Below are 23,976 nucleotides of genomic sequence, written 5' to 3' on the forward strand. Positions count from 1 at the left end.
TATGTGTCTATATCGACCTTTATCTATATTTTGGTTTGCCAGAGGGGAGAAACAAAAATCTTAATACTTAATGAATAAGATTTTACGCCTAATTTAGGCGTTGTCACGGATGAATTAAGTTATGTTCTCTCTCTCAAACTTCGTTATTATTAGGACATTATTTTTTTTTTTTTTGGGGAAAGAGGGAAAAAAATAAATTGTCGATAGATTTCAGTGACGACTTTCCCAGAAAAAAAACCTATCTCACATCGACTTCGACCTCCATAGGTGGTCTCTGCTAATTTTAGACAAAATAAAATACACAAGATTTTGTGTGGTTTTTGGTTATGGGTATAAGACTTCAAAGATTTTTATTTACTTTTTTTTTTTGTGAGGTAGTTAACCTATGGAGTATGGAAAATTGAAATAATTTACGGTAGCTTATTGACTGGAAATCTAGTGAAAAAGTTTAAATAAGCATAAAAAGGTCAATTGAGGGTTTGATTGGATTTTGTGGGTGTGTTGTTCAATATTGCTATTTTTGAATTTTAATTTTTTATCTTAAAATAGAAATCTGTAATGTGAAAATGTTATGAATGAATTTTCAAAAATTTGTACAGGTTATCAGCTTTTTGGAGTAAATCTTCTGTTTTGAATTGATAAACAAAAATACTTGAATAGTCATTAGGGACAAATTGAAAATGAAATTCTTGAAATTTTCAAAACGATACTCAAATTTACAATGGTGTACAGGATATTCAAAAGATTCTCATTGTTTCAAGATTTTGAACAACTTTTACCAACTAATTGAAATACAATAAAGTTAACTCTTGATGAATTTTCAATATTCTTGCTTAATAAACAAGAGTTCTTCAATACATGAAGTGAATGTTGTTATAGGAGTTTCATGATTTCGACCTATGTTTGTTCCATCATAACTTTTAAAATACATATCACAATTTGGCAAAAGAAGTATTATTGGGCTTCTTTTGCTTATCTTTTAGTCATAGGCTATGTGATGAAATATTAAATTAAGCATGTATAGCGCCCTCTGGAGTTTAAGTACGGACCAATTAATTTATTAATTAAATGTTAATTAAATCGTTAGTATGCTAAATGGTTGGAGTTTTTTCTAGATGGTTGACTTTAACGAAAGTAGGACTTTTATGAATTCTTTAATATGAATTAGGCCATTGTTTATACCAATTTCGAACAATTTTCGGATTGCAGTTGAGTAAATTGTATTTGAATGGTCTGTTTAATTTGCCTGAATTAAGTTATGTTCCAATGTAAGCCTAAGAAGACTTATTAATTCTTAGGACATGGCCTTTCAATTTTGAATGTGTTAAGGAAGAAGTCTTAAACGGTTTAAAAAAAAAAAGAAAAATGTTATGATAAACCATTAATTTTTGTATCTAGCTTATCTATTATACCAATAAATCCAACCCTAACCTAAATTGTTCAAGTCTCCTGTGGTGATTCACACTTAAAAAAGAATTTAAATGAACTTTACCTATTGCGTGGGCTTATTTAAAACTTATTTCAATACAAAAGTCATCACTCACTGCTGGCCGTATCTAGAGCTCACAGAGTTAAAAGCAAAACTAAATCCTATTCAAAATATTTATATATTTTTAATCTTCCATAAACCACACGCACGTTTTTTTCTGTGATATCTGACAAGAAATTATGGTAACCCATTAAAAAAACCCACCGCAGCTTTTGAAGAAAAGAAAAGCACTCCAATTTAACACTCCCAAGTCTATCTCAAAACCTCATCGCACTTAATGTAACATCAACATTTATCCGACAACAAAAGAAACAAAATCCTTTAAAAAGCAATAAAATTAAATAGATTCCATTTTGTTCCATTTGTATATTATTTCTTTTACAATCTCTTTCGGAAATAACACTTAAATGTTAAATGCTTATAGAAAAACAAAAGATAAAAAACACAAAATTTCAGAAGCTAAACTATAAAATACACAAACAAACAAAAAAACATGGTGTGTGCCTTCTGCTTGGTCATTTATGCAGCTTTTGAGTGTTGTTCCATCTCTTCTAGGTTGACAGTAAAAAAAAAATACAACAATTTTAAACGTCAGAAAACTATCAAAATGTCATTTCGATGCCACTACACTCTATACGCCATCGCATCAACTTGTTGCTGCTCTAGAGCCATCAACTTGCACGCCCACATTTATTTGTGTGTTGCTCAAAACAAATGGACAGATATTTTCCACTTTTGAACACGAAATCTGAGATAAAAGACGACAAAAATCAAACAAAAAAAGACACGAGAGTTGTATTTTTTCAAGAACGATTTTGAGCCTCCTACGTGATCGTTTTACATATTTCCATTTCATTTTTTATTTTATTTCTTTTTGATATTTGATGGTCATCATAAGTCCATCAAAAGCATAGATTATACAAAACGAAAAGAACACACGGATGGTTTTTCTTCAGTTTGATATGTGAGTGAAGCGAGGATGTTGATGAGTATCCACGAGATACCACTTTTCGAGTGAAATCAAAAGTGGCCGAAGATACTAAACTGGCGCATTCTCGTTGTTTTACACATCTTTTATGTTATTCTGGATGCTGCTTCTGCATTCATAAGAATCTTTGATCGCACATTTATCTGACGATCAAGGACGCAAACACGTGAAAAGAGAAGATTCTGTCTGTCAAAAACCACTTGAAACTGTCAAAAAACTGATTGATAGTTGCTGCTAAAAATTGAAGATACCTACAACAACAAAATTCTCATAATAACGAGACAAATTTTCATGTGGGCAGACAAAAGAAGGAATCTAAGGAGCACATTTGATGTGTGAGCATAGAAAAGGCGCTTTAGAACCGAAGGTTACAAGGCCCTTCAGGATTAACTTATTCCGAAAATTAAAGACATAGAAGAGCCAGTTTCGGAAATGACTTTAAGGTATCAAATGACTTTAAAGTGCAAAATGCACTTTTTAGTTTAGTTTACCAAATTTAAGCTGTATTAAAAATGTATGCGTGCTAAATCTTCCGCGTTCAAAGTTCAAAGCAAAAATCTTAAAAGTTGGACATGCTTAACTTTTGTACTTAGCTAAAAACATTTAACAACAAAATTATTTGAAAAAATTCTTGTTAAATATTCGAAAAAAAATGAGATTAAAAATTTTTGGCAGGTCAAAGATTGTTTTTCTTAATTTTTCAGTACGACAAAATTTCAAAGATTTTTAGGTTTTTTGCGCCTATTTCCACGAATTTTTTAAAATCTCTTTTCGAATTTGCATATTTTGGCGTACCTATGCTACAAAAAAAAATAAACTAATTTTATCTTATCGTATCTTCGAAAGTGGAACTATTTTTAAGTACAAAACGCAACCTATTTTAAATACAGTAAAAAGTTCTTCACAAAGTTAAAACTTTTTCTTTTTATTTATTAAGAACTTAATAAATAATTAAGCTCTTAATTTATAAAAAATTAGAATTTTGAAAAGAAGTTTATTTTACAATATTCTTGAAAGATTTTGACTTTATTTTTCCGAACGTTTTATGCTTATTTTGTTAGAAACACTGTAACGAATTCTAAAACACAAAAATACCGAAATTAAAAAAAAAATTAAATTTTGGATTTTCTTCAAGACACGGAATCTGGCAAATTAAAAAATTTGGCAAAAACCAATTATGGTTTGAGATTTGCGCGCTGAACTTAACATCTAGGTAATTTTTAATAAATATAAACAGAACTGAATAATTTTATCTTTTGGAGAACTGAAAAAAAAAAATGCATAAATTTAAATACCTTCTGATCTGTACCAAAATTTTAAAATCTTAATTTTATAAATTACAATTCAAAAAATTTTAAACAATTTTTTATTGTATATCCATGTGCAAAATGCAAACCTATCCACTAATAAGATTAAAATTTTGAAAATATAAATTTAGAACTAACAAAAATTGACTCCTTTTACATGTTTTTTAACTTTGGTTTCAGTTAACCAAATTAGAAACAAAAATAAATAAATAAAACCATACTTTTGGGAAGCAGTTTGTTTGAATTTTTTGCACAAGCTATATTAACAAATTTTAAAGTAAGAAATTTTGATTTACTTTTAATTTAACGTCATATAGGAAAGAACATAATTTCCTAAATCAAACATTTTTACAATATTTTGAACAAGTTCCTATTTGACATAGTGACTGAATTATTATTTCAATCTAAACAAAAGTGTTATTTTCTGTTCAAAAACTGTGTACAAAATTCTTAAAACATTTTTATTATTTCAACGAAATTCTTAAATTTTGATTTAAATTTTTAAATGATTTTTTTAAGTAGGTATTTATTATATTTTTAAGATTTTTTTGTTAATTGTTAAAATTTTGTTCTAAATTTAAAAAAAGGGAAGAAAAGTAAATAATTGAGCAGGTAATTTTTTTTTAACTCCATTTTTTTTTTAAATTCCTGTATAGATTTTGATAAATACAAATTCTATATTTAGAATTTTGGTACACGACAAATTTTGTATATAATACAGAATATTTTAAGAGTCCGGCATTTAAATTAAGTACAAAATTTCCAAAATAGATCATTTGGCAAATATAATGGTTTATATCATTTTTAGTCTGTTTTCAAATATTTAAATCTATTTTGGTAGAAAGTTTTAGAATTCAGTAATATAATCAATTTTTGATTTACCAGTTTTTTTTACAAGCAAAATTTGGCATATACTAAAAATCATAAGAATCGTTTGTCTTTTTTCAGGCTCCTGTCTTCAACTCTAAATCCACCACTGCTTCAATGGCATTGTAAAAAAAGGATCGAGCGATTTAATTAAAAATGCGAGCGCGCACATGCGCACGGTTTTACACGGGCGCGAACTGGTTTAGTAGCACTTTAATCAGAATTCTTTAAAACCGACAACGTTCGTCCGATGGACTACGGCGGCGACGATGAGTGAATTGAAAGATGGGAAAAAAGAAGATTGGATTGCCGTCGATTGGCAGACAGAGGCCAGAAACAAAAAGACAGACAGTGGCCAAAATAAGGCGGTCAAGAAGGCGGTCCTGATGGATGATGAACTAAATTGGAAATTTATCCAAATCTTTTTCTTTTTTTTTCAATTTTTTGCTTCTTCAGTTAAGAAAGCAATTTCAAAAAAAGGGAGGAAACGCACTCTCATAGAGATCTTTTTCTTCATCATCATCTTTTTCTTAAATGCAAAAAAAAGGATCTTAAAGGATTTTCATTTTGTATAAAAGCATTGAAGATTTATGTGGCGGCAATGCAGCCAAACCAAAAAACCGACCATTTTGCATTGATTGAAGTGAAATAGAATTTAAATTTTAATATTTTTATTTTTTTCCGGTCTTTTATAGAAGAAAGATGATGGTGTTGGAGCTCTCTGTATAAAAGATTTATGAGGCGATTTTGCAAGAAGAGAAGAACCAATTTTGTCGATTATTATTATTCTTTACGATGGACGATGAGGATATAGAAGGACGACTTGGGGGCATATCTCGCTTCAAAGTGTTATAGAACAATGAACTTTCTGGCGGGAAATTTCTATTTAAAATTGAAAACTCTTATACTCACTTGTCTTCTCCTGATAGTAAGCATCATCAGTGTCAGTAAAGAACCATGTCTGAAAAAATAAAGATAAAAATTTCAGGATTATTATAATGTTTATTATTCGCACTATATTATAATATATTTTATGAGTGTGTGTGTGTTTAGAGAGGAAAGTTATATTACAAAGTTTCTATAAAAAAAGAGAGAAAAAGGTTGAGTTGGTTTTTCATATATCCACAATATGAAAGTGGAAAAGTTTTTCTATTACAAATTCCAGATTAGTTTATGAGAGCTCCATTCCTACTATTCCATATCCTTTCCTTCCCAGTTGGCTCGTTTTTTTTTTTTTTTGTAGATTTTTCTTAGAGCAATAAAGTGTCAAAAGGTGTCACATATAAAAGAAGGAAATTGCTTGTCAGGACGACATAATACGTGTTGTAGATGTGGAGTCTCTAAGAAGGTTGGGAAATAAAAATTATGGCACATGATTGGCATTGTTTTTTATACTCTCAACTCATATGAAAGTTTATTTTGTTTTTTCTTTTTTCATCTTTTTGTAGATTTAAGACATAAGTTTTTTGTTGTTGTTTTTGTATAGCATGAGATTGAAATTGAATTTCGCTCGTATAATATAGTTTTGCATCCACAGGTAAGGTTTGAAGATGAAGAAAAGTTTCAAAAATTTCTGATGATATCTAATCTTGAAAGTTGTAGAGAAAAACAGATGAGTAAACTGAAAGAAAAACTTTTTTCCTCCTGTAAAGACTGTGAACATCATCAAATGTCATCGTTAAGACTAATTTGATGTCAAGACATAAAAATGAAGTGATATGGTATGTTTTTTATTGAAGATAGTTTTTTGTTATGTGTTCTGTTAACACATATTAAATAGATTGTTATGTTTAAGGCTTTTTGCTGATTGGGCAAATTTATTTCGGTTAAGAATAGCTAAGACTAAAAATAGAAGCTGAAAATTGAAAGTTGTTGAAAAAAGTGTTTTTGACATAATTTTTGAACTAAGGGTGGGCTAACGAAAAAAAAGTGATGTATTTTGTTGGAATTAGCATGGTTAATTGAGAAAAAGTGTAAAAAGGACAATTTTTACACTGAAAAAAAAAACAAATTTTGTTTTTAAACAGGTTGGTAATTTGAAACAAGTTTTTTTGTCATAATTTTTGAACTAAGGGTGGCCTAACGAAAAAAAAATGATGAAATTAGTTGGAATTACCAATGTTAGTTCGAAATGCTCTAAAAAGTTCTATTCGTGTACTGAAAAAGAAATCACTTCAAACACCATTTCATATTTGTTGTTACTTTTGAAAAAATGTTTGGATAGATTTTTCTTAGCATGTAGATTTTCTAGGTGCTAATATGGCAAACCAAAAAAATCAATAATTTTTGCACTACTTGAAAAAATATTTGTATGCTGTGGTTTTTAGGGTGAAATAGAACAAATCAACTTAAGCTTATTAACAGGAATGTTATATGGACTACATTAAATCAAGTAAGAATTCTAAGTCACATAAATACCATTTGACACACACGAGTGGATTTACTTTTTCAAAATTATAAATTAAAAAGGTCACTGTGGTGTGTGCGTACTATTTTTTTTTTTTTTTTTTTTGTGAAGTGAATAAAAACTAATATAAAAGTTGGTCTATCCTGGGCTAACGTTGGGCAAATGAACCACAGTGCACAACCATTGAAAAAATAATTTGAACACTGAATAAAAAAAAATATTTTTTGTGGTGCATTTTCGATGTGAAAAAAAAAATAATTCCTTTATAATTTTAGAACCAAGGGTGGGCAAGCAAAAAAAAATCTTGGGCTATCCTGGGCTTACCTTGGGCAATGGAAACAGGCAGATTTGCATAATAGCATTATATTTTTTTTTATTTGAGCCGAAATAATTTTTTTGTTTGAATGTTTTATGTTGACATATCTCAAAAACGGCATATGATAGCATAAAATGGGCAACGTATTTGAATTTATCTTTCAGAAAGACACAACATATATCTCTAAAGCTTGAGTGACCTTCATAAGCAAATGAGCAGTTAATTTTGTAAAGAATAGTCAAAAACTGAAAACAATGACAAAATATTGACGAAATTGTTCAATGTTTGTCTTGAGATTTTTCGAAAACGGCAAATGATAGCGGAAAACGATCTATGGATTTGAATTAGACTTTGGAAAATGCAGAAAACAGAAGTATACAGAATTTAAGACTAAATAAGTCATAAAGTAAGAAGTTTCATATCGAAATTCTACTACTTTTTGCGACTTGTGATGTTTGTTTACAAATTTTTTAACAAAGTAAAGTCATTCAATCTTCAAATTTCCCATATGAAAAGCAGGTTCTTTATTTCTCATTTTAATTTGAGCACTTTGTTAGCATTTCCTTATGATGTCATATTACTTTATTCTTGTTGCATAAGAAAATTCCATTCAATTTGCCTCCGTATCTACATAACTCGGAGTTTCAAATTAAAATAAAATTCCTCTATGAATTTTGTTGCTCCTGTTCATTTCTAAAGGACAAATTACCTTAGAACCAAAAATATGCCTCCAGTATGAATTCAAGGAAATATCTACAAAAAATACACAAAAATATGTCAGCATTTTCTTCATGCAGTGTTGAGGTAAACTTGGCAGCCATACAGTAGTTACAAACCATATGCAGAAGCACGTTTTTCTATTGAAAAGGAAGAATCAACTTCACACCAGAAAGTGTAATAAAGAATACCTAAAGCCTAGATAAACAGAAAATCTCGTCAGTATAAACACCTTTTTGGAATCGTTTCAATATAGAGCCCACGTTTCAGGTCACCACACCATCAGTCGGCATCATCATCATCACACTTAGCCTATATTTTTCTTCCTTATTCAACCTACACTCCCACTTCAACTGTAGCTAGGTTACTCCAATGGTCATGTTCAAAGAATCAAATTTCTTCTTACACTACCTGAAGTCCATATGGCAGCCGAAGCGGTAAAATAACACACTCGACCATGTTTGTAATTCCTCTCGTGTTACTTGTCCATGAGAGCTCATAATCCCAAAAAAAGCGAACGGTCCCATGACAATTTTTCAATATACAACAAACAACCTACGACGACTTGGATTTTGAACGACTTGGAGTACCAAATGTACACAATCACACACAAAAATAACAACCCAGAACGTTTTTAGATCCCCAGAAGAAGTACCTTTACGGAAATCATATGGCCCACCTCCGGTCTATATACAAATATGGAGAACATGTTAGATTCTTTGTGTCATATCTCATAATGGACCCAGTAGTGGCAATGATATGAATCTTGTTGCAACATTCAAAATGAACATGAGGTACCGCATTAACATGACCCCTGGTATAGAGTCGTACCGTTTTCAGTAAAAAAAAGGTAGGTTAGGTTTATAATTCTATAGAAGATATGCTTTTGGGACCATTGTATTTTGTGTGGGTCTCTAGTGCTGTGGGCATGGTAAGAACCATGACACTCTCGTGGGGATAAACATCTCTCATGGAGAAGAAAAGATGAATCTAAATGCGTTTTATGAGGTGCATGTATCTGGTAGAGAATATCAATGTTGCTGGAATGGATGAAACTGCTTCATGAAAATGTGATTAAAATATGAGGGGGGAGGGGTGGAGGAGGGGTAGATAGACTGCGACAATGTTTTTGTTCTTTTTTTGTCTGACGAAGAAGAATAAGAACAAGTTAACAACAATACTGATGTTCCGTTCCAGGAATAGAGTGACCGGTTGAGAGATGACTATGTCTGATGATAGGATATGGGTCTTTCTCGAGGAAGTTTAAGCGCAATGCGGCTTACATTTGTATATTTGATGTCAGAGATAGATAAATTCATGCGTCCAGCAGAAGCTGATAAAGTGTCTTTTTAGATCTTTTGTTATATGAAATGATAAAACCTTTAGAGCTCCTGTAAGGAACTGTCAAAATCGGTTCTTTGTTTCATGGGAGTTTGTATATTCTTTTCTGACCTTTCTGGCTGTTAAAATGCTAAGAACATTGTTGTTTTCACGAAGTTTTATTTTTTATGTCTCATGAAGTGAAAAATGAATGGGTTCTACAGTTATTTTCGAGCCTTGTTATACATTTTATGAAGAAATCTTAAGAAAAAACTTGAAAGTGTTCAATATTCTTCAACCATTTTATTTCAATTAAAATAACAGTCAGCTTAATAAAGTAAATGAATAGGTTCCACATTTGTTTTCACGAGGTATTTGACATTTTGTTGCATAATCTCAATTAAAATGTTCAATATTCGACAACAATATTACTTGTATCAGTATTATCAACTAAATTAATAGGTTCCACATATATTTCCATGACCAAATTGATATCTTATCGCATATTCTTAACAGAAAAATGAAGAAAAGCATGTCTAAGTTCAACATTTGTCAACAATTTTACTTGTACTAGAATAAAACCCAGCTAATTACATATAGTAAGTGAATAAGCTCCACATTTAATTCCACAATCCATTTGCCAATTTATTGCATAGTCGCAATTAAAAAAAGTCAAAATTCGTGAAATAAATCGAACTTCTTCAACCAATTCACTTGTTTCATAATAAAAGCCACCTTATTAAAGTGAATGAATAGATTCCACATTTATTTCAGAAGCTATTTGACATTTTATTGCATTTTTTTTCTTTTTCAAGGAAAAAACTACAAATAACGTGAAAACATTTTAATTGATTCAATATAAATGTAAACATTTTATGGCAAAGAACAAGTTCCACATTTATTTCCACGAGGTACTTATTCATTTACTTTTTTTCATTGCTCCAAGAAGAAACGACGAAAAGCATGAACACATTCGCAAGCAACTTTACTTGTATCATCATGAAAGTCGTTTTATAAAAGTAAATGAATAAGTTCCACACTCATTTAAACGTGAAATTTCACGAAAACGATTAAAAATCTTCAAGCTTAGTTTTGCTTCAAAGTTTACGATTCGACATCAGAGTAATTCCACTTTATGATAATAAAACAAATGCGTTCCACAATCACGAGTTTTTAACTGATGTGAATTCTCCAGCTTAAATCGCTTCATTTATTTCTCTGTCTGATTTTTTTTTTGGCTTATCAAACCAACACTAAATTTGCTATGAAGAATTCCTTAAAAATTTAATTTATCTTTCTTATCGAACAAAAACTGTGGTCAGGCAATTTCTCAATTTTTCATTCACAAAACTAAGCTTAAGTAAAAAATAAGAATCAAGGAATACAAATTTTCTCTGTCCCAATTCCTTTCATTGTATATTTTCTTTTGCATTCAGTGTTGCAATTGGAAACTAAAGATAAAACAAAAACAACCAAAAGAAAATCCTAATTAGCATCGCACCTTTCTTTATTACTTTTCTCTCCATTTTGAGGATGACTATCCTCCTGAAATCGCATTCCAAGAAGAAAATGTTTTCAATTTCCTTGCAACCCACAGAAATCTACCTCATTTCAACCTTGCCACCCATTTAATCTGAATTTTGTAATAAAAAAATTTCGTTTTTTTTTTCGTTACAATCTACTGTCTCGTCCTCCACTTGGGTACTTTGAGTTCTATACAAAAAAAAAATAATACCTCACTATTCTTTACTGCCACTTTAATCCTTAATTACATCTGCAACACACGAACAAAAACAATTTCACATCGAATCGCGTCATTGGCGACGTTACGTTGCAACGTTACGCTGCTGGATCGTTCTTTGTGGACGACTTTCGAAAGAGATTTTTTTTCGTTAAAATTTTTGTTTGTTTTTTTTTCCTGTTTTTTTTTTTTTGTATTTTTATAGTAATTGTGACTTGTGTATAGGGTTGAACATTGTATTTCGTTGTACAAAAATGTAACTAGCTACTTTGTATCGGATTACGCCAATTGAAATGTTTCAACAGCACAGCAAGCAAGTATTGCACCGCGACTTTTGCCGCCACCGCACAGTGGGGTTAGAGTTTAGTCAAACCTGGAACAAAATCAATCTGAAAATAATTTTCTCTTGTTTGTATAGAAGATATATTAACAGAAGTTTTCTATACAGCTGTAGACACAGTCTCCATTTCAAGTGAAAATTAAAAATTCATACGAAATCGAAAATTTTAGTATTACATTCCACAACATCTTTTATCATCAAAAGTTGTTCATTTTGATATTTTAAGTTCTTCAATAATAATATGGTCTTTATCATTCCAGATCACATATACAGAAATTGGTAATTCGTTATTGTTTTACGTATTTTGCTTTGTGGAACGTATGCACATTTTATTTCAAAAGTACTTGGTTTTATTTTCCACAGTGTCTATTTCGAATAAAATTTGCTTGGTTAATAGATAATAGGCTTTCTTATATTACATTAACCTTTGTCCCTTTGAGTGTTATACTTAAAATTGTAAATAGAACTTTTTAATTTTGTGGAACGCATTCATTTTTCAATTCATGGAATTAAGTTTCTAACCTTTAAAGTTAAATTTTATTAAAATATTGGCTAAGTTTAATTAATTTTTGACATTTAAATATGTATTCCCATCTGACAGATGTCAAAAATCCAACAAAATGTCAAATTTAATGGTTTCAATAAAAAAAATCCAAGTTTTTTGATAATTCTGTTCCATTGTACAATTCCTGTAAAGCACTATACCGATTCCAATGAATTGCATAGTTTCAACTTCCCCTAAAAGTACTACGACCGCGAGACCACTCTTCCAACCAAACAATATATATTGCCATTGCACTTCATTTACCGGGCTTAATTGTTGCATTGTGAAGGAATGTAGAATAAATTGCTTGGTTTTCTTTTATTTTTGGTTTTTCGCTTGGATTATTTTTTTTTTGTAATTTTTTTTAAATTTTGTTCTCTAGAGAGTCGCGGTGAGAATAATCAAGGATATTGTTTTTAAAAGAATGCAATGTCGTTATGTGTCGTATTTCTTTTCATTTCTACTTATATGAGATCATTTATTTTTTTTTTTGTTGAAAGTTGATTTATGGGTTTGAATGCAATAAAGTTGATTTAAAAAAAAAACAAGAAGCATTTAACAAGGTATAAATTGGTAGCTTAATTTTTATTTTCAGATTGATTTGAGACATATTGTGTGACCTAAATTGTTAAAAGTTAAAAAAAAAAGGACACAAATTAAAGACAGTTTCTGGACCCAAATGTTGTACTTAAAGACTCTATAAAAGCTCTTTCAAAACTGTTTAAATGAAATATCAGTTGAAAATCGATTTTACCAATTAACTACAGTTCCACAAAAATGCAGTTTTTTTTGATGATTTTTGCTATAAAAATAAATAAAAACTCTCATATTTAATTCTTCAATTGCTTGCATAAATTAAAATCCATATAAGCGCCATTCAATACAAAAATTTACTCAAATTCAATGCACATAATAATGAATTGTTTGTGAGTCAAATTCATCAGAAATAAAAAAAAAATCCTGTCAAATGCTTCCTTTTTATTATATTCTTTTATTTTTCACTCTGTTGTTTTTGCAAAATGTATAAAAGATATACAAAAATATAAAAAAAAAAAAGATTTAATTTATTCAATAAGAGTTTTAAGGAAATTATATAAAACCTTGACTGCATTTAAAGTAGGCACGTGCCGATAATGAATTGTATTTTGTATGTGTACATGCCAAATTTTTTAAATGATATCGTCATGAATTATTCAATGAAAAAATCATTGTTCAAGTCTTCTTGCATGCGAGAGGCAAAACAAACATAAACAATGAACATATGTTTGCTGTTTGTTAATTTATCTATTCAGTGATAGTTTATTTTAGCATCAAAAGAAAGGAAAGGACATCTGTTTAGCTAAAATTATTGGTACTTGTCAAGAATTTGCAGAAATGATGCAAACAACTACTACGAGAAATGACTTCAATAGAAATATAGAGTCATCAGAAAGATTTTCACTCAACTAACAGCTCATTATAACTTTTTGAAAGTATATTTTTGAGTAACAACTCAAGTACCTACTTGAGAACCTTCTAAAGTTTTCGAGGATTTTTTCAAATTTTTAATAATAACTTACTTAAATACTTAAATTTTTGAGTAACTACTCAAATCTTTAAGTAACGACTTAACAAAGTTTTCGATAAGCTACTTACTTTTTGAGTAATTTCTCAAATTTTTGAGAAACAACTCAAGTTTTGTAGTACGGACTCAATTTTTAATAAAGACTCAAGTTTTTGAGTAACTATTCAAGTTTTTTAGTACCTAAGTTCTCTAGTTTTGGAGTAATAACTCAAATTTAATAAGGTTTTTGACATTATTTTTTGAGTATGTCAAGTATTTGAGTACCTAAATACTTAAAGTTTTTAGTAACTACTAAAGTTTATGAGTAAAACTCTAGTTTTTGAGTAGCTACTAAAATGTTTGAGTAACAACTCTACTTAGTTTTTGTGTAGTAAAAAAAGTTGTATACAGGACCTATTTTATCAAGTTTTCTTAACAAACACACAAGTTTTGCTTAACTTCTTTAAAACAATACACGAAATATACTCACGGGCAATTCTTTAAAATAACTCTATTTCTTTCTCAACTTATATTAATTTAAGGGAAACAAAATTATTCAATTTTGAAATTACCGTCCTAAACGAAAGTCATCAATTTCCCAATTTCCAAAAAAAAAAAAAAAATAAAAAATAAAACCAAATTAACTTCTCAAGCATGTCTCTGTAAGAAGTTTTATTGGCTTCACAATCTACACCCACCAGCAAGAAATCTCAAGAAATTAAATCATTTAAACACTAAGATCATCGTCACTGATTGTTCCATTCGAGTGCTGTCGAGTCAGTGGCGGCACCGAGTTGGCTAAAAGAATTTCCCACGATTTCCCACGAAATCTTTTTCCAAAATCAGAAAAATGCAAATTGGCTGCCGACCACTACTTTAGTAAGGGCAAGTGACGCGCATCGTTGACTTTTACTGTCTTGGGAAAAGAATACCAAACCAGCTAAAACAATACGCATGTTCTTTTTGGTCAAGTCGCGTAATATAGCTTGTTTAACCTTCCGGCAAACTTATAGAACCCATTCTTGGTAGATTCCATTTCCATTTGAATGGTTCCATGCTGCCGGAAGGAACAAAATCCTTGCAATGCAATGCAACAAACTAACAAACAGACAAAAAGTATCTAATAGATGCAATCAGCCATTAAAACCGGGTTGAACCGGTGGGTGTACACAGAGCGGCGGCGCCCATAGACCAAAACTATAATTCAACATCAAAAGTAGCAAATACCCTCCACGTAATTTGTGTCTTATAATGCAACTATACCTTCATGATGACGGGCCACAGTTAGATATTGAAACAAAAAAAAAAATAATTTATCTGCAAACGAAAAAATATCCAAACACAGTACCTAACCTAAACACAAAAAAAGATACATTTGCAATAATTAAATTTAAGTTGAATTCGGCCCCCTGCCGTTAAAGTTGGGTGAACAGCTGCTGCTTGCTGATGATGAGGAGAGATGTGAACTAAAAAGAGTTGCAGCTGCAGCATCCAAGCTCTAAACAAAAGCAAAACGATGAAAAAAAAATCAAAATTGAAAAATGTATCTATCGAATGCAGCTTAAGACTAAGCCTGGCCAAGATCAACAGCCATAAATCATACCAACCGCTTTCCACCCGGATAGGTTTTAGTTTTTTTTTTGTTTGTTTGTTGTCTTCAAGTCTTTTTTTTTCTGCCTCCAATTCTTGAGATTTAGACACGCATCGACCGAACGTGAAAGGGGCCATTCTCTCTACGGATCGTTGGCTTGATCCAGGAAAAGACTATTTTTTTCCTTAAACCAAAAGATCACCTGAAAAGAAATAGTCAAGGCATGCAACTTGCAGAAGAGTATAACGGCAGCACAGAAATAGGAAAAAAAAAATAGAGAATCAAGAAATAGCTTCGACGATCGATGGTTAACCATGCCAAATGTGCTGCTCATCGAATTGGAACGAAACGATTCGTCTCGAGACGTGTTTGCCATCGATGCGGCTCCTCCAAACTCACCAAAACTCTTCGAGACATCGACTCCGCATGTCGAAGGGTTTCCAATGATTTAGAACTCGTGCCGACCACTCCTCTAAGACATGAAATGAGCGATCGTTTGCACAGTTCAAATGGAGGGCTATAGAAAGAGATAGAACTGCCAGTGGATACTTCCTGCCACCGTTTGTGTGTTCAATGTTTTTGTGGAGTTCAGAGCAAGCTGTAATAATTGCGCCAGATTACAAGGAATGCGCCTTGATTCCGGGAGTTGTTGCAGCAGCAGCAGCAGCCAACAAACCACGCTCTGTTTGGGTGAAGCAATTCAAAAGAAGTACCAACATTTTTAGGTTGTGTTGTTCGAGAAGTTGTACAAGAGTGGGTGCGACTGACAAGAAACAACTTCCAAAACCACAAAAAAAAAAACTAAGTACGAAAAAGTTGACCGACCACGTGAGGGCAAGCTTAGATGTATCTAGCGGAATCCACGTCTTCTCTTGAGCTCCGGATAGATTGCCTTGGAGTATCTAAGCTACTGCCGATATTGCACTAATTTCATCAGCTTTTCTGGCTTAGAAATGTTAAGGAGAAGAGGTAACAGCGAGGTCAGAGAGGAATGAACATACTGTTTGATCTGTTTTTTTTTTTTCTTCTGTTTTTTGTTTGTAACAAAAAACGTGATGAAGTTTTATTTCTTTTTTGGGTGTTGCATGGATTTTTCTATTTTATTTTTTCCTATAGTTTTTTTTTTTTACTAAATCGCGAAAAGAGGGTTTCTTTATGGGTGGCACGAGCTGTTCTCTGCTCTTGTCCTACATTGATGGCAATTTAAGTTAATGATTTAACAAATTCACTGGTAGGAGATATTGTGTACCTTTTAGTTACTTACAAGCCACAATGTAGAAGTCAGTCGGGGAAGTCGTATGGCAGTAGTAGGTGGTAAAATCTGTACCTACATTTTCTTGATTTTTTGAACGATTTCTGTGGTGTGAATGTGAAGTCACAGTGGTTAGAGAAAGTTGGTTTTGTGAATTAATAATTAAGGGAGGTGTTGGAATTTTAAATCAAAAGAAAGCCTCATAGCTGAACCCGCATTTCATCTCGGAGAACGGTGTGCTACGATCCACGATTTTTACTCATTTACTTGTTGTATTATGCTTCTTTTTTTAAAATATTTTTTGGAAACGTCGATATCTAAGCTTTAAGAAACCTTTTAAAGGAGTTGTTTTTCGGTACCTATTTTTAACATTTTTGTCCAGAGTCACCGATTTCCAACAACAACTCTACCCTTATCTAGATTTTGTAATAGCCAAATCCAACAAAAATATAAAAAATAAAAAATAAAAAAAATAATTAAAATTTTTAACCGTATTTTTTAACCATTCATCAGATAAGATATAATTGAAAGAATTTTCCACTAGTAAGCCAAAAGCAACACTGCCTCATGTCATTTTGTCTGCTGGTTTTACTGGATAAATCCTTTATTTAACTTATTTAAGAGGAATAAGGTGATTTTTCGGGAGTTACACGTAATTTTATAGGAGCAAACAAATAAATCGATATTTTAGCGGTTTAACAGCCACGATTCGTGAAAATCCTTAATTTTTTCTTAGGCGACTCAATTAATTTTTTTTTTTTTTTTTGGTCTTATAAAACACCAGTGATTTTTGCGTTAATAGGTGATTTAACTGAATTAATACGTGTTTTGTTACAGCAGCCAGTGATTTTTCATGTTTTTTTAAACAATTGATAATAACATCCAGTGTCAAATTTAGCTAACTTCCCGATATTTCTGACAAGATTAACAAATTATTTCAATCAGCAGCGGTTAAAACATGTGGAAAAAAGCGAGTAAAATTTTGTATTGATTTTCCACATGTATTAATCAAACTTTCAAAACTAAATAAATGGTGTCACTAAATTTTCCCCCGAAATAATACAAAACATCTGTCTCTGGATTACCCCTTTCTTTTATAAAACACCCCCTATTTGAAAACTTTCAACAACACAAAACTCCAGTCTTGTTGTTAATGGTGCATTAAAAAACACTTGATTTCCATCAATTTGATGAAGCAACAACAATTTTAAGAATGGTGACAAACTTTAAATGGAATTCTGGGACTATTTCCTTCAAAAACAAAAAGATACAAAACATCTCTACTCCCTACCATCTGTAAAGTATTCACAAAATTATGAGTTCATCCATAAAAAGTCATAACACACAGACAGAAAAAAAAATGAGACACAAAAAATAACATTGAGGACAGAAAAATAGAATAACAAAAAAAAAAAAAAAAAAAAAAATGGATGTAAATGACATTTTTTTTCGTTTATATTTCCATTTTTTTCGTGTTCATTTTTTTTTTGTTCTGTTCTCATTTTTATGACAAACATCTCAAAATGACGCCTGTTCCACAATCAAAAGGGGCATCCCTCATCTCTTTTCTCAAAATCAGTGAAACAAACAAAAAATGACACTGTACCCTATCCAGACCAGAATCCGAGTCGAGTATTGTAAAAGACCACCATCAGCTCCAAATGGTGTTTATCTCAATCTCGCAAGTAATATGCCGCATGTGTATCTTTTTTGTGTCTTGTGTATCTTTTTTATGTTTCTTTATGTTATAGACCCCCTCTTCTTCTTCTTTTTTAATATAATCAAATCTTTAAAAAAAAAAGACCTGTTGTCCTGTTCATATCAAGATTGTATCAAAAAAATGATCTTTTCCTTTTCTCATTTTTTTTCCGTCGGTCGTGTGTCGTCTTCGGCGGTCTGTGTACTATCAAACCGTGTGCCCTCCCGAATCATCGCCATCGTCGTCGACCATGGTCTTAATGACATTAGTTAAGTGCAAAACTAATGACACAAACATTTCCCAAATCAAGATATACAAATACAAAAAAAAAAAAGAGTGTGTGTACACATGTACACGCGACTGAAGTTATACTTCTCATTCAGTATATGTAAATGAATTTCATTTGATATTTTTAATTTCTATTATTAAATTAATTATCCACACTTCGTTTTTTTACATTTTTATCAAGTGAACAATAAATTAATTCTTTCATCCTCCTTGCGTCCATGTAGTTTTCAATTTATTCTGTGAAATTTACACAAACATGTTGTGCGGTTCAGAACGTACGGTATACGCTTAACGAAACTAAATGAATTGCGCATAAAATGTGCGATATGGTAATTTTATGAGAATTGTGTGTGCTTCAGCACTAGTAGTAGCAATATGGAACTTGCAGGGTTGCTACAAAGCTCAAAAGTGAGCTGAGCTGAGCTCACAGCTCAGCTTAAATTTTGAGCTAGCTCACTTTTGAGCTATGTACCTATGAGCTGAGCTGATGGTTTTTTACCAAAAAGGTAAAAAAACGCATCAAAGCCGAAAATTTTTTTCATTTTTTTTACGGAACGAGTCCAACAGTGGAAAAAATATAAAAGGCTTAACAATGAGTGCCGTTACTACAGCACCTTTTTGGTGAAAAATCGGGTGACACTCTAGATTTTCGCTATTTCTTCCTCTGCCAATAATTTTGCGTGACCCATTTAAATTGAAATTAGCTAAAAATTACTAAAAGACATTGGAAAACATTTTTGCATTTCCACCTTCTTTGATTTGCACACGAAAACCAATTAAAAAGGGGGTGTCCTATTCAAGTGAACAAAAATAGGAGCACTTTTTTCACAGTTGTTTCGCAAAAAATTGAAAAATTAATCTGACGGAACATTGAAAATGAATGATTTTGCTCAAAGAGAGAGTGCATAAGGGGACATACAAAATAGTAAAATATTGAACAGTTGACTATTAAGAGACTGGAGTTATATCCACTTTATTAAAAACAAAAAGGGTGTCCTATTCAAGTGGCGAGGAGTGTATTTCTATTTTTTAATTAAATTATTTCGTTTTTTATCATAAAAAAAATTAAGTACAATCCGGTTTTACGACTTTTTTCAAAATTCCGAGAAAATCGCGTTTGAAAGTTGGAGTAAATTTTTTCGAAAAATTCCCGAATCTTTGAACGCTCCTGGAAGCTAAACCGCTTGAGAGCAATTTTTTAGAGCGGTGCCAAATGATAGCTTGTGTCATGGGCCTACGCTTTGCACATTATCAGATTTTTAAAAAATCGCCTTCCATGTTAAACCGCCACATCATGCCTTTTTTTTCAGAATCGTGTCTATTTTTTTTTACTTTTAAGTTCTCCCGGTTTGAGAACGCGTGGACCTACAGGGATGGGAGTTGTACCCAAATGTAGGTTAGAGTCCCCGCTACCTTTTGGAATCAAAAATTTTATTTTCATTTTCTTCAAAATTCCGCGATATAGGCGTTGGAACGCTTTGATCTAGAGACAGGGGAGTGGTGCCATATGAAAGCTTATATTCTCAGCTACCCGAAAGTGGTATAATCCGGTTTTTCGATTTTTTTCAAAATTCCGAGAAAATAGTGTTTGAAAGTTGGAGTAAATTTTTTTTTCGAAAAATCCCCGAATCTTTGAACGCTCCTGGAAGCTAAGCCGCTTGAGAGCAATTTTTGGGAGTGATGCCAAATGATAGCTTGTGTCATGGGCCTACGCTTTGCACATTGTCAGATTTTTAAAAAATCGCCTTGCATGTTAAACCGCCACATCATGCCTATTTTTTCAGAATCGGGCTTAACTTTTTTTTTACCTTTAAGTTCTCCTGGTTTGAGAACGCGTGTACCAACAGGGATGGAAGTTGTACCCAAATGTAGGTTAGAGTCCCCGCTACCTTTTGGCATCAAAAATTTTTTTTTCATTTTTTTCAAAATTCCGAGATATAGGCGTTGGAAGTTGGGGCGCTCACTTTCAGCTCAGCTCAAATGAGCTAAGCTATGATACCTAGCTCAAATTTGAGCTGAGCTGAAATGTTAGCTTTTTGCAACCCTGGCAACTTGCCACATGTAACTTGCCACATGCAACTTGCCACACGCAACTTTCCACATGCAACTTGCCACATGCAACTTGCCACATACAACTTGCCACATGCAACTTGCCACATGCAACTTGCCACATACAACTTGCCACATGCAACTTGCCACATGCAACTTGCCACATACAACTTGCCACATGCAACTTGCCACATGAAACATGTAACTTGCTACGTGTTGTGTGTTTTATGTTTTCCGTACTGCGGCGTACTGCATTTTTAAATACTAAAGTACTGCGTACTCTAAAGGTGAAACGACAGCCCTGCTACCCAGGGTGATCGCGTCATAATCCCTTTGACATTCTTGTCAAAAAGTAAATTTTCATACCCACCCTCCCATAAGAAGTATAACTTCAAAAAACTGTAAATTGTTTAAAAAGAAAATGTGACATATTTTGAGTTTTGACAGAAGAGTGGGGGCAGCATTCAGAGACAAACAGATGTCAATGACGTTTTGTTTGTCTTTTTAGAATCTAAATGTGATCAAATAAACTCACAGGAAAATTTTATTGACCTCAATAAGACCGATATGGGGATGGGAAAATGAGTTTTATATTTTTTTGAAAAATGCCGCCCTAGAAAATTTTTGAACTGTGTGCGTTGAAAACTAGTTTAGTTTGATGGCAATATGTTGTTAATTAAATTATCCGATAAATAATGAAGAAACATTTTGTTGAGTGAGTGCGACTCATTTATTCGTTGGTTGTTTGGTAATAAAATTGTGAGAAACTTTGAAGAAGCGTTGGTGGCGGTTTGTTGTCATCTTTTTGTCGTAATAATGACAACGGAAATGTTGAGAAAATACTATTGCACTTTTGATTGTTAAAACAAAACAAAATAATGAATTTGAAAATAAAGTTTCGATATTGTAGACTCAACTTAACTCGATAATACACTGTTGGCCCTAGGACACTTCCTTGTGGGACAACGACTTTTATGTTTTCCAGTTCTGAATTTTGTTAATGATTTCGCAACCCAATGAGGGTTAGGATGTAACCTTTAGATTACGAAAACCTCAAACAAATTTGGAACTCAACAATATGAAAGTCGGTGTCCCACAAGGAAGTGTAATAGGACCAACACTGTTTTATCTATCTATCTATCTATCTATCTATCTATCTATCTATCTATCTATCTATCTATCTATCTATCTATCTATCTATCTATCTATCTATCTATCTATCTATCTATCTATCTATCTATCTATCTATCTATCTATCTATCTATCTATCTATCTATCTATCTATCTATCTATCTATCTATCTATCTATCTATCTATCTATCTATCTATCTATCTATCTATCTATCTATCTATCTATCTATCTATCTATCTATCTATCTATCTATCTATCTATCTATCTATCTATCTATCTATCTATCTATCTATCTATCTATCTATCTATCTATCTATCTATCTATCTATCTATCTATCTATCTATCTATCTATCTATCTATCTATCTATCTATCTATCTATCTATCTATCTATCTATCTATCTATCTATCTATCTATCTATCTATCTATCTATCTATCTATCTATCTATCTATCTATCTATCTATCTATCTATCTATCTATCTATCTATCTATCTATCTATCTATCTATCTATCTATCTATCTATCTATCTATCTATCTATCTATCTATCTATCTATCTATCTATCTATCTATCTATCTATCTATCTATCTATCTATCTATCTATCTATCTATCTATCTATCTATCTATCTATCTATCTATCTATCTATCTATCTATCTATCTATCTATCTATCTATCTATCTATCTATCTATCTATCTATCTATCTATCTATCTATCTATCTATCTATCTATCTATCTATCTATCTATCTATCTATCTATCTATCTATCTATCTATCTATCTATCTATCTATCTATCTATCTATCTATCTATCTATCTATCTATCTATCTATCTATCTATCTATCTATCTATCTATCTATCTATCTATCTATCTATCTATCTATCTATCTATCTATCTATCTATCTATCTATCTATCTATCTATCTATCTATCTATCTATCTATCTATCTATCTATCTATCTATCTATCTATCTATCTAATATCTATCTATCTAATGAGACTAAGCAAATCTTCTAATACCTTTATCCTAAAAAGTAAAAAGTACTTTATACTTATTATTTCCTAAAGGAGCATTTAGATACTAAAAAGAAACTACTAAAGCTAAATGCATAAAGACTAATTTGTACAAAGTAACTACACCACAGAACTCTCATTTCCACAAAAAAAAAGGAAACAAAAATGAAAAACTAGATTTCAAAACCATGAACTGCCATTTAACATCGTATCCCGAGTATGTTACGTATACGCCATACACAACATACTGTCTAAACTCTCTCTCATTTCCTATGTAACAAACTCCTTGATGTGGCTCATATGCTAAACGTGTTAAACTCGTGTTAAATTTGTGTTTGAATTACAAATTTTTGAAACCAGATGGTCCACTCCTCGGATAGAGCTAAAAGGAATACTCATATAAAAGGACATAGACAAACCTTATCTTTTTCCTCAAAAAAAAAAAAAAAACAAGAAAACTATACCTACCTAGAATTCAAGCCCCTCCGAAATGTTACATGGTACCAAAAGTGTTTTTAGTGGTGACTATGGTGGTAGCGATGATGTTGGTATACTGGTGAAGGCGAGTCGGCGACTGTCTGTCTATTCCTGGTTAACACAAACCAACACCATGGTTTTTCATATGAACGGATGGAGATAGGATATGATTGTGCCCACCACCTGTGATTTAATTTGCGATTTTAAACACAACTCGATTTTATCCTAGTTGTTTGCTAGCTTTTTTTGTAAAAGAGCCAGGAGCCAGGAGAGACGATCTGCAAACATTTGCATATATGATGTTTTCTACATCGCATAGTGTTGAATTAGTTTGTTTGTAGTTCTGTTCGAATGGAAAATGTGTATAAAAACAAAAATCTTATGAAGCTAACAGTCCCTAAACGGAGGTGTTGCTCTGTTTAGTTTTTCGTATGTTTTGTTCATTATTTTTACACTGAAAGAAAAATTTTATATTTTGAATTGAATTTTCTCAGAATCGTTACAACTGTTTGTGAAAAAAGCTGCTGTAGGGCACTTTATTTCAGTCAAATTCCACTATTTTCTTATTGTGGAATGAAAAATAAATAGGTTCCACAGTCAGTTTTAAGCAAAAAAAAAGGAATTTGAGTGAAAGCCCACAACTTTATTTGTGTGGAATGAAAAATCAATGCGTTCCACAATCAGTTACGAGCCATATTAAGAACTTTAAAGTATCTAATAAAAAAAGGTTAAACTGAAAAAAATCGAAATTTCAAAAAAAACTAAGAATATTTTGCTAAAATCTTCACACAAATGTTCGAAATGTTCTTAACATTATTTTTTAAGTGTATCAAATCGATACATTTCTGCACAACATTTTGAAATTCTCGTACACATTTATGTTCGTTCAACAAC

At 31.6% G+C, this 23,976-nt stretch overlaps 1 protein-coding gene across 1 annotated transcript in view; it reads right to left on the reverse strand.

Moving 5' to 3' along the window:
* LOC129911313 (fringe glycosyltransferase) overlaps nt 1–23,976 on the reverse strand; it is a 129,333-nt gene that overhangs the window by 59,548 nt on the left and 45,809 nt on the right. The window contains exon 3 of the mRNA XM_055989066.1: nt 5,564–5,612. Coding sequence (XP_055845041.1) covers nt 5,564–5,612 — 49 coding nt within the window. The remainder of the gene's footprint in view (nt 1–5,563; nt 5,613–23,976) is intronic.

Source organism: Episyrphus balteatus, chromosome 2, assembly GCF_945859705.1.
Source record: "Episyrphus balteatus chromosome 2, idEpiBalt1.1, whole genome shotgun sequence".
Taxonomy (NCBI): domain Eukaryota; kingdom Metazoa; phylum Arthropoda; class Insecta; order Diptera; family Syrphidae; genus Episyrphus; species Episyrphus balteatus.